Genomic DNA, 12,543 nt, shown 5'->3' with positions numbered 1-12,543 from the left:
TTGCCCCAGGGAAAAGAGCGCTGGTCCGAGTAAAACAACAGTCTGGAAAGTTAGATGATCGGTGGGAGGCGGTGCCGTATGTGATTAAAAGGAGAGTAGACGTCGATATCCCCGTGTATGAGGTGCAACCGATGGGAACTGGGGGGCCTACGAAAAATCTCCATCGCAACATGGTGTGACAGTGTCAGTTTGGAGAACTGACTATTGCGGCTGCGACTCCTGAACCTGAGCCGTGGGTAGTGGACCTGCTCATGGATGCTGATGGGTGGGCCGCATCCGCTCCCTTGCAAACGGGAGCCCCTTCTGTTGTAATAATGCCCTCCAGAAACACTGTTGCACAACCTCTGGTTACCCTCAGAGACAACATGCAGGAAGAAAGGACTGCCCCTGCTCAACCTGTGACTGGCCCCAGCATTAATTTTTCAGGGGAGTCGACAGCCCCAGTCCTGCAAAGGACCACTCGGACTACAGCGGGCATACCCCCACAACGCTATGCGCAGGACAACTTCATCTGGGAAGGTGTGTTGGGAACGCCAACCTCTAGTGGGGTGGCATGTGAGAGGGAGATGTATGGACATTGCTGCGGTATCAGCCTCCGGCCACAACAGGTCTCTGTTGCCTCTAAAAAAAGGGATTCCATGGTAAACCTTCTGGTGTGAGTTAGCAAAAAACAAGCAGTTGTGAGGAGAGGGAAGAGATTGTGGTGAGCTGCATCCTAAGAGCCAGTGTGTGCAGCGTGCTGGAAGTGTAACATGACTTTGAGTGAAGGCGAAGCCTTGCCTGTGACTCTGGACAGAGAGAAAGAATCACCTTGGGGGGACGGATGGATGCAGAGTTGGATTCCCCCCAAGGCATCTGAGTGATGTGAAGGGCCCTTTGCTAATCTGAAAGACTGAAAACTGTGCTCCTGTGACAAGGCCAGGACCATCTCCTCATTCTCCCAGCTAAGTGCCCGATCAAATGATAAGACAGCTTCTTCAGAGAACAGTTAATGGCTGGTAAGTCCTGAGCTCAGGCACCACCACAGGGACCCCGGTGGATGCATGCATGCAAATAGCAGGAAGAGTTTGGAGCCAAATACAGGTTCTCAATTAAAGACATTGGATGTAGGCGGAGTTGGGTGAACCTTAGCTAGAGACTCCCCTCAGTGGTGAGATTGTGTATAGTTAGGATAACAGTATTGTAAATGTAGAAAGTTGTTAAGTTTGTTAACTGTTGTGTTGCACCACTGCACGGACTGCCGTGTGCACTCATCTGATTACATCACTGCTCTGGGTAACACGCGGTTACCGCACTAGGCAGAACCACTGGGTAGGAAAAATATAGTTCTTCTGTTAGTATATCCTGGTTCTGTTGGTTGTGCAGCACCTGGGTCCTCGCTTTCTTGAGCTAGGTGTGTGTGAAGTTTATTTGTGTTCCTTTCTTGCATTGCAACCCAGTTCCTGTTTTTAGCAAAAAGGTGTTACCCCAACAAATTGTCTGCCAGTATCCTTTGTCCTCAGCCCACTGTATTCTGAGAGAGACCTCCTCGGTACACGGTCTACAAGCTGATTCTGACAGATGACACCCGGCATTTTAACCGACTAAATGCTGCGATCTCAGCATTTAGCGAGCGAACAGTGGGACAGAAGCCCCTCTGCTCTTGGATCGGAAACCCCGCAAAGTCATTCCGGGGTCCCCATCATTGCCATGGTGACCCGATGTCGTCATGACGACGTCAGGGTCACCAGGCACTAGCAAGGTAGTTAGATCATGCGCAGTGCATGATCTAATTATTTTGTGTCTGCAGGGCTGACAGCTATAAGGCATAGCAGTGATCCTGCACTGCTATGCCTTATAGCAGGTATCAGACTGCAGAAAGTGAAAGTCCCATAGTGGGACTAAGTAAAAAAAAAGTTGTAAAAATATTTTAAAAAATCACAAAATAATATTAATTAAAAATAAATAAATATATATATATATATATATATATACTGTGTTCAGAATTATTAGGCAAATGAGTATTTTGATCACATGATACATGTTGTCCTACTCCAAGCTGCATAGGCTTGAGACCCAACTCCGAATTAAGTAAATCTGGTGATGTGCACCTCTGTAATGAGGAGGGGTGTTGACTAATGACATCAAAACCCTATATAAGGTGTGCTTAATTATTAGGCAACTTCCTTTCCTTTGGCAAAATGGGTCAGAAGAGAGATTTGAATGGCTCTGAAAAGACCAAAATTGTGAGATGTCTTGCAGAGGGATGCAGCAGTCTTGAAATTTCCAAACTTTTGAAGCGTGATCACCGAACAATCAAGCGTTTCATGGCAAATAGCCAATAGGGTCGCAAGAAGCGTGTTGGCCAAAAAAGGTGCAAAATAACTGCCCATGAATTGAGGAAAATCAAGCGTGAAGCTGCCAAGATGCCATTCGCCACCAGTTTTACCATATTTCATAGCTGCAACGTTACTGGAGTATCAAAAAGCACAAGGTGTGCGCTACTCAGGGACATGGCCAAGGTAAGGAAGGCTGAAAAACGACCACCTTTGAACAAGAAACATAAGATAAAACGTCAAGAATGGGCGAAGAAATATCTTAAGACTGATTTTTCAAAGGTTTTATGGACTGATGAAATGAGAGCGACTCTTGATGGGCCAGATGGATGGGCCAGAGGCTGGATCAGTAAAGGGCAGAGAGCTCCACTCCGACTCAGACGCCAGCAAGGTGGAGGTGGGGTACTGGTATGGTCTGGTATCATCAAAGATGAACTTGTGGGACCTTTTCGGGTTGAGGATGGAGTGAGGCTCAACTCCCAGACCTACTGCCAGTTTCTAGAAGACAACTTCTTCAAGCAGTGGTACAGGAAAAAGTCGGTATCGTTCAAGAAAAACATGATTTTCATGCAGGACAATGCTCCATCACATGCATCCAACTACTCCACAGCATGGCTGGCCAGTAAAGGTCTAAAAGAAGAAAAAATAATGACATGGCCCCCTTGTTCACCTGATCTGAACCCCATAGAGAACCTGTGGTCCATCATAAAATGTGAGATCTACAGGGAGGGAAAACAGTACACCTCTGGGAACAGTGTCTGGGAGGCTGTGGTGGCTGCTGCACGCAATGTTGATCGAAAACTGATCAAGCAACTGACAGAATCTATGGATGGAAGGCTGTTGAGTGTCATCATAAAGAAAGGTGGCTATATTGATCAGTAATTTTTTTGGTTTTGGTTTTTGCATGTCAGAAATGTTTATTTCTAAATTTTGTGCACTGATATTGGTTTACCTGGTGAAAATAAACACGTGAGATGGGATTATATTTGGTTTTTATTAAGTTGCCTAATAATTCGGCACATTAATAGTTACCTGCACAAACAGATATCCTCCTAAGATAGCCAAATCTAAAAAAAAAAAACACTCCAACTTTCAAAAATATTAAGCTTGGATAGTTATGAGTCTTTTGGGTTGATTGAGAGCATAGTTGTTCATCAATAATAAAAATAATCCTCTAAAATACAACTTGCCTAATAATTCTGCACACAGTGTATGCATATATATATATATATATATATATATATATATATATATATATATATATATATATATATATATATATATATATATATATATTGTACCCATAAATAAATATTATTATGAAAAAAAAGAAAACAAAACAATGAAAGTACACATATTTGGTATTGCCGCACCCGGAACAACCTATAAAACTATCCCACTAGTTCATTGAGAGGTGTAGTTTGTGAAATGGGGTCTCTTATGGGGGTCTGCTGTTCTGGCACCTCAGAGGTCTGCCAATGTGGCATGGCACCCTTAAACCAGTCAAGCAAAATCTGAACTTCAATATGGTGCTTCTTCCTTCTGAGCTTTGCACTGTGCATCAAAAGTAGTTTTTGACCATATATGGGGTATCGGCATACATAGGAAAAATTGCACAACAAATTTTGGGGTCCATTTCTCCTGCTATCCTTGTGAAAATGAAAAAATGTAGGGCTAAAACAAAATTTTTTACAGATCCACATTGTAAAATTCTGTGAAGCACTTGTGGGTTTAAGGTGCTCACCACACATCTAAATAAATTCCTTGAGGGGTCTAGCTTCCAAAATGGGTCACTTGTGGGGAATTTCCACTGTTTAGGCACATCAGGGGCTCTCCAAATGCGATATGACACCCGCAGACCATTCCATCAAAGTCTACGTTCCAAAATGTCACTCCTTCCTTTCTGAGCACTGCCGTGAGCCCAAACAGTAATTTTTCGCCACATATGGGGTATCTGCGTGCTCAGGAGAAATTGCACAACAAATTCTGGGGTCCATTTTTCTCCTGATACCCCTTTGAAAATAAAATATTTGGGGCTAAAAAAAAAACAGGACTTTTTTATTTTCACGGCTCCACGTTATAAACTTCTGTGAAGCACTTGGGGGTTAAAGGCGCTCACCACACATCTAGATAAGTTCTCTAAGGGGTCTAGTTTCCAAAATCGTGTCACTTGTGGGGGGGTTCCACTGATTAGGCACATTGGGGTTCTCCAAGAGCGACATGGCGTCCGCTAATTATTCAAGCAAATTTTACATTCAAAAAGTCAAATGACGCTCCTTTCCTTCTGAGCCCTTCCGTGCACCCAAACTGTGGTTTTCTCCCACATAAGGGGTAACGGATTACTCAGGAGAAATTGCACAACAAATGGTATGGTACAATTTCTCCTGTTACCCTTAAGAAAATGCAAATTTTGGGGGCTGAAAAATATTTTTATGGGAAAAATGTGATAATTTTATTTTTACGGCTCAATGTTATAAATTTCTGAGAAGCACCTGGGGTTTCAAGGTGCTCACCACACATCTAAATAAGTTCCCTGAGGGGTCTAATTTCCAAATTGGTGTCACTTGTGGGGGTTTTCCACTGTTTAGTCACATCAGGGGCTCTCAAAACGCAACATGGCATCTGCAAATTATTCAAGCAAATTTTACATTCAACAAGTCAAATGTCGCTCCTTCCCTTCCGAGCCATGCCGTGCGCCCAAACAGTGGTCTTCCCCCATATATGGGATATCGGCGTGCTCAGAAGAAATTGAACAACAAATTTTGGGGTCCATTTTTTGCTGTTACCCTTGCAAAAATAAAAAAATTGAGTGCAAAGTAAAATTTTTGTGAAAAAAAGTTAAATGTTCATTGTTTACTTTCACATTCCAAAAATTCCTGTGAAGCACCTGAAGGTTTAATAAACTTCTTTAATGTGGTTTTGAGCACTTTGAGGGGTGCAGTTTTTAGAATGGTGTCATTTTTAGGTATTTTATGTCATAAAGGACCATCAAAGTCACTTCAACGAAAAGCCAGGAGGCAGAGGAGGCCTGCGGCCTACAAGTAAGTGTGATGCACCCCACATCCTACAGCACATTGGGACTGGGACGCCCCTTGTCTGTAAAGTGCCAGAGCACAACTGAACAGCAGCTTGGTCGTGACTACCGCTCTCGGACACTTTACAGGCCCCCCTAAAAACAAGATTGTTGGCTGATCCTCCCAATATCGTCATGTTTGGCCAGTTTTAGTTTAGTATATATTGGGGGGCATTTGGGGGGAGAGGAGTGGATTGCAATATCATGATCAGACTACACAGAGTACTAAACACTTACCACTTGATTCACAGTTCCAGCCTGGTTTAGTTTCCACATATGGCAAAGTTCTTTGCCGTACTTACAGGAAAGCAGTTCAGATACCTGTTGGGAAAAAAAAAAATCTTTTTCATGCTTGCTAACTCTCGTATAATGTCTGTACGGGAAAAGGGTAGACCACCAGGATTCTTGGAAAAGTTGGCCAATCACCTGGGCAGCGCTTCTTTGATGGTGGAGTCGTAAAAGAATTGGAAGAGATATAGCCTGAAATAGGGGCATTGCTATGGGAGAAAAAAGAATTATGGTGCCACATTTTGTGCCATGCTCACAGAACATGTTGCCAAAAATTTGCCATGAATATTATAGACAACACCATTACTTATGTAACTTTAGGACATATGGATGCCATAGGGGAGTGTTCCATGCATATCAACTTCACAGTTCACGGTCCCCTGCTATGGCAAACCCTGCTCATCCATGAATTAAATACAAGTGCTTCTCACTAAATTAGAATATCATCAAAAAGTAAATTTATTTCAGTTCTTCAATACAAAAAGTGAAACTCATATATTATATAGAGTCATTACGAACAGAGGGATCTATTTCACTCGTTTATTCTGTTAATGTTGATGATTATGGCTTACGGCCAATGAGAACACAAAAGTCATTATCTCAGTAAATTAGAATACTTTATAACAACAGCTTGAAAAATGTTTTTAAACTCTGAAATGTATGTTCAGTAAATGCCCTCAATACTTGGTCGGGCTCCTTTTGCATCAATTACTGCATCAATGCGGCGTTGCATTGAGGCGATCAGCCTGTGGCACTGCTGAGGTGCCATGGAAGCCCAGGTTGCTTTGATAGCAGCCTTCAGCTCGTCTGCATTGTTGGGTCTGGTGTCTCTCATCTTCCTCTTGACAATACCCCATAGATTCTCTATAATAGATTCTCTATGGGGTTAAGGTCAGGCGAGTTTGCTGCCAATCAAGCACAGTGATACTGTTGTATGTAAACCAGGTATTGGTACTTTTGGCAGTGTGGACAGGGGCCAAGTCCTGCTGGAGAATGACATTTCCATCTCCAAAAAGCTTGTTGGCAGAGGGAAGCATGAAGTGCTGTAAAATGTCCTGGTAGACGGCTGCGCTGACTTTGGTGTTGATAAAACACAGTGGACCTACACCAGCAGATGACATGGCTCCCCAAACCATCACTGATTGTGGAAACTTCACACTAGACGTCAAGCAGCTTGGATTGTGGCCTCTCCGCTCTTCCTCCAGACTCTGGGACCTTGATTTCTAAATGAAATGCAAAAATTTACATTCATCTGAAAACAACACCTTGGACCACTGAGCAACAGTTCAGGTCTTTTTCTCCTTGGCCAGGTAAGACGCTTCTGGTGTTGTCTGTTGGTCATGAGTGGCTTGACACAAGGAATGTGACACTTGTAGCCCATGTCCTGGATACGTCTTTGTGTGGTGGCTCTTGAAGCAATGACTCCAGCAACAGTCCACTCCTTGTGAATCTCCCCCAAAATTTTGAATGGCCTTTTCTTAACAATCCTTTGAAGGCTGCGGTTATCCCGGTTGCTTGTGCACCTTTTTCTACCACACTTTTTCCTTCCACTCAACTTTCCATTAATATGCTTGGATACAGCACTCTGTGAGCAGCCAGCTTATTTAGTAATGACCTTTTGTGGCTTACCCTCCTTGTGGAGTGTGTCAATGACTGCCTTCTGGACATATGTGAAGTCAGCAGTCTTCCCCATGATTGTGGAGCCTACTGAAACAGACTAAGGGACCTTTTTAAATGTTTTGGAAGCCTTTGCTGGTGTTTTTTGTTACTTATTCTAATTTACTGAGATAATGACTGTCGTGTATTCATTGGCTGTAATCCATAATCATCAACATTAACAGAAATAAACACTTGAAATAGATCACTCTGTGTGTAATGACTCTATATAATATAGGAGTTTCACTTTTTGTATTGAAGAACTGAAATAAATTAACTTTTTGATGATAGTCTAATTTAGTAAGAAGCACCTGTATTTGCCATCTTGCTACATTTGTCTTGTCAGTGGTAACAAACCCTGGTGCAAACCTGATTTCTGAAGCTGGACATGCAGTAACCGACAGTTTCTCAGATGGGTTACAATGTTAAAGCAGATACGTCATCAAGTTTTGCAACACAGACAGCTTATTATATACACCTTAGAGCTGATGAGGATGGTGTACTTATTTTGATAATCCATATCAGAATGGATTGAATACACTTGGGCTCATAAACTCCTTCATTCAGATTACACAGTCATTCTAACATCATTGTGAAATCTGGATACAGATCTGGTTTAAAGGGAGGTACAGTGCCTGGGACACTTATAATTACCCTAGTGGAATACATTGGCTTCACTAACGATCCCTGTAAACCTACCATCTTAAGCTCTGTCACTTCTGTTCCCAAGCGAGCTGCGGCATAGATCAGAGTGGACAGACTCTCAACCAGGTTTGGGTCCAGATGTCTGCAGAGAGATGAAAGACTATATAAAACCACTGAAAAGTGAGAAAAGCTTGTGCTAAAATAGATTGAAAAGAAAGGCCGCATCATTACCGGTGCAAGTGAAATGCTCAGATATTTACCTACACCCCAAGTCGTTAAAAAAGTGCAATTATTGAATTCTGCACTAGCCACAGGGGTAAAATCATAATCAGCCGTTATATTAGAAAAGAAACAAGTGTTAGCACACCCGTACAGTAATAGTATTAATTATGTGTGTAATAACAGTATCATCTATGCGCAGATACAGTAAAAGTACCAACCAGATTCCTACATATAATAACAGTGCAATCTGTATGGAGAAAAATATTGGACACATGCCTTGAGTCATTGAATTCAGGTTCTTCATTTAGTCCCGTTGCCCCCAGTGTATAATATCCAGCACTTCACCCCAAGTGTATAATGTGGTGCCCCTGAGGGTTCGACCGCCACAGGGATGCTGCACTTCTCTAATGGAGTGTAGTGTTCCTCCTCTGAGGTAAGAACAGTGTGATAGTCGTGACCCAACCTTTGCATCCAACACCACATTTCTCCACCAGAGGGGGCTAGTATGCACTAGGTGCTGCTCCCCTAGTTGCAGGGAGACTGGGGAACCAAGAGTTAGGGGAACCAGTTAGTGGGTGAGGGTGGAGGACTTACAAGTTAGTTACACTTTAAATTTCATATTTAATAAAAAGCCATCTTGGTTCTTGGTCCTTGTAGTTTAGTTCTTTGACGGTCTTTGATCGTTCTTTTGACTGTCAAGTACTGTGATCTCCCACCCTGATAGTGGATCCTGTGTGGACCTGCAGGGGAGGGAGACACAGCCCTTGTACCCCGGCCTTGGGACGAGGGGCAGGTTGCAGACGAGGAATGTCTCAACCCGGTCAAGGACCACGACCAAGAAGGCCCGGAGCTTAAGAGTGTGGCTCCATAGCAAATGGATCCCAGGCAGGATGCAAACGGAGTGGTGTACACCACCTGTCCTCGCCATGCTGATATATTCAGAGGGAGTCCGGCTGCAAGAGGGATACCGGCCCCCGACACCCGACCTTGCTACTCCATGTCCGGGTCGGGAAAGTCCGGTAGGCCCTGAGGATTCCACCGGGTATCGGACGGAGCGGAGTTGCCACCCGTGCCCTTGTTCTGAGAGGAGCTCAGAGGGAGACCCTCCTATTCGCACACACACGGACAGGAAAGGATTCGGTCTGTAGTTCAGGAACACTCTGGTGTAGGGTCCCGACTGAACGCTAGACTTACTCGGAGGTTATCGGACCCCCGTCCCTGGTGACCGCAGGACTTCGCAGGGAGCAGGGAGTCGCCTTCCTTCTGCCATCTCTGAAGTGAGTAAAGCCTTGGAAGTTCACCCCTATGGCCTCCGGACTGTTTATTCTGCGCTACACCGCACGACGCGGCGCCCGTCTCCCTCTACTATTACCCCCTCCATCCTGTCCCTCTGCCCAGAGGCCTTGCTCTGCCTGTGGGGAGTAGTAATAACTCTGGCCGCCATAACACCATGCCTCAGCGGACTGCGGCGGCGCTGGTGGCCTTCACCAGGTGCCACAGGTGGCGTAGTCGTAAATCAGCCACTCAACCCGGATAAGCCCACACCATCCTTTTTAATGTGACGGCCCTGAGCACGGGTAGGGTCCGGGCCATGGCTGCACCCCATCTCTCCATCACAGGACCAGACTCCGAGTCCCCCATCTCCCAGGGTAAAGAAAAGGGCTTTTCGAGTAAGAGGCATCACATATAACATCCAGCACTTCGCCCGCCAGTGTATAACATCCAGCGCTTCACCCCCAGTGTATAACATCCGGCCTCTCACCCCCGGTGTATAACATCCAGACCATTGCGCCCCTAGTGTATAACATCCAGTCCCTTGTCGTCGTCCCCGGTGTATAACATCCAGACCATCGCGCCCCTAGTATATAATGTGGCGCCCCTGAGGGTTCGGTCGCCACAGAGGTATTGCATCTCACCCAGAGGTGTGGTATCTCACTCTCAGGTAAGGAAGGAGTACAGCTCAGGACCCTAACACCTGCATTCACTACACCACATTTCCGGGGGACAGGGCGAGATTGCTCCTACGGGAGAGCACAGTCCCTGGTCCCTGGCTGGAGTGGGGGGAACCACCTAGAGAGGGGGAACTATGTAGTGGATGGGGTGGAGGACGTAGATCCTGGGAACACATCAGTAGGAGGTATAAAAACCAGACACCATCTTAGATCAGGGTTCAGTTCAGTGAGTTCCGGTCAGAAGAGGAGAAGTCAGGGAGCAGAGGCTCTGCACAAGCTCTGCTCCGGAGGTGGGCCTAGCACTGAGGCCTGAGCCTGAGAGAGAGGAGAGGGAGCAGGACGGCTCCAGGAATGAGGAGTGAAGGGACCCTAGGGGTACGGGCCGTGCAGAAGGCCACCCGTACACCCGTTGCTACCAGGAGGTAGAGGGGTCAGGCCAGAACAGGGAACCGGGTCCCTCAACTAGTAGAGAAACCGCAAATGCTTAACTAGGAACCGGAGGCTGCAGTATTTCAAGTGCTGTAGCCACAAGTCCACACCAGTCGCACTAAGAAGGTAGCCACATAGGACCCAGGGGACGGAACATATGTCGCCCGCCAAGGCCCGAGGGTACCCAATAGAAGTGGCGCTGGGTGTGAGGTGCAGGAAGAGGCCAGAGGAAGGTACACAGAACGAGGTCCTGATAAGTGCTCTGGAAATACCTGAGGGTGGACTGAACACCTCACTGAGTATGCACAGCACGACGGGGGAAGATTGCTTGGTACCTGTAATCTGAACTACAACAACAGTGAGTAAGACCCTGGGACTGCACTGTCTCTGTGTTCCTTGTGGCGCCAGCACTCACAGCACTAGAACGCCCTGCACAATCACCACCATCATCCAGTCACGCTGCCCTGAAGCTACACTCTTCCTGTGGGGAGTCACATCACCTTGCTGCACATACCACCAGCTTCAGCGGACTGCTCTTCAGCGGCGGTTACCAATAACCGCATTCCACAGGTGGCGTAGTCCGACATTAACATTTGTACACTTAGACTACCCCCTTGGTTTGACCGCCCTGGGTCACGGACCGGGTTGCCGCCACGGTGACTACAACCTCCAGCATCTACAGGCCCGGCTCCGGGTATCCCCACGGCCCAGGGGGCGCGTCAAATAACATCCAGCCCCTCGCCCCCGGTGTATAACATCTGGCCACTCGTCCTCGGTGTATAACCTCAGACTCCTTGTCCCCGGTATATAACATCCGGGCCCTCACCCCGGGTGTATAAGATCCGTCCCCCCGATATATAACATCCAGCCTCTCATTCCGGTATATTACATCTGGGCCCTCGCCCCCTGCTGTATAACATCCAGCCTCTCACCCCTCCCCTCCAGTGTATAACAACCGGTCACTCGCCCCTCCATATAGCTGACGCTCTTTCCTCCATCATTGAAAGGATGTAGGATGCCGATACAGTTGAACGTGTGCCCACCCGTACCGCCACTGGCACGGGGATCCCCTGACTCACTGGCCGCATAGGGGCTGCCATTGGCGATATGCCACTGCACTGGTGTAACAAGTCCATTCATGACATTTCTTACCTCCTAAATCTTCCCCCCATCACCTGTGAGTGATATTATTGAGAAGTGGAAGGAAAGGAACCTCAGCAACTCAGCCACAAAGTGGAGACCCCATAATGTTACAGAGCGCAGTCACTGAGTGCTGAAGAGCAGAGGGCAGAAAAGTCACCAACACTCTGCTGACCCATAACTGCAGAGTCCAGATCTCCTCTGGTATTAATGACTAGCCCAGGGGATGGGGATGACTCGGTACCTGGGCCTTTGCTTTTAGGGATGTCGCGGTGGTCGGCTCCCGGGCCCGTACCCTGGGGTCTCTCTTTAAAAGGGTGTTGATGGTTTTGAGAATCACCAGCGCTGCGCAGTCCGCTGAGGCCGATGATAAGGCAGCTGGATGGTATAGCTCCCCACAGGTGGAGCTAGGCCTCAGGGCAGCGTACGGAAAGGTGGATGCAGGACAGGCGAGACCCAGCCGGGTCGGAGCAAGAACGGGGATGGACACGATAGTCACTTCAGTACCTTTACTGGTGGAAATTCAGGCACATCCCGGAGCACTGTAGGGTGAAGGGTGCATATCCTCCCCAATGAGCGGGTGTAGGGCCTCCTGTTACTTGCCTCTGCGTAGTAAGTTTCTGACCTGCCTGGAGCTAGGCCTAACTTTGTCTCTGTCCTGCGCTGGCTGACCTTGTGGTAGGGCCTTTTCTTGGAGTACACGCTCCTCAGCTTGCGGGGCCTATGTGTCTCCCGGCTCTGTTACGTATCAGCACTTTAGCGATCCTGGGACTTGTAGTTCTCCAGGGATTCCGGTTATATCTTACTGGGTCATAGAGATCCC

General features: G+C 46.7%; 1 protein-coding gene across 12 annotated transcripts in view; it reads right to left on the bottom strand.

The window, feature by feature from the left end:
* The window catches only part of LOC141174386 (uncharacterized), a 242,361-nt gene that overhangs the window by 218,897 nt on the left and 10,921 nt on the right, over window positions 1-12,543 (bottom strand). For all 12 annotated transcript variants that reach the window (XM_073659284.1, XM_073659288.1, XM_073659286.1 and 9 more), the window contains exons 5-6: window positions 8,032-8,119; window positions 5,626-5,709 (exon numbers count right to left, since the gene is read on the bottom strand). In XM_073659284.1, the coding sequence (XP_073515385.1) occupies window positions 5,626-5,709; window positions 8,032-8,119 (172 nt within the window). The remainder of the gene's footprint in view (window positions 1-5,625; window positions 5,710-8,031; window positions 8,120-12,543) is intronic.

The sequence above is a fragment of the Phyllobates terribilis genome, unplaced genomic scaffold (assembly GCF_046119375.1).
Source record: "Phyllobates terribilis strain yellow unplaced genomic scaffold, ASM4611937v1 Scaffold_13__5_contigs__length_258822181, whole genome shotgun sequence".
Lineage (NCBI taxonomy): Eukaryota > Metazoa > Chordata > Amphibia > Anura > Dendrobatidae > Phyllobates > Phyllobates terribilis.
Note: the sequence above shows the minus strand (reverse complement) of the source record. Positions and strands in the feature narration are given on the sequence as shown.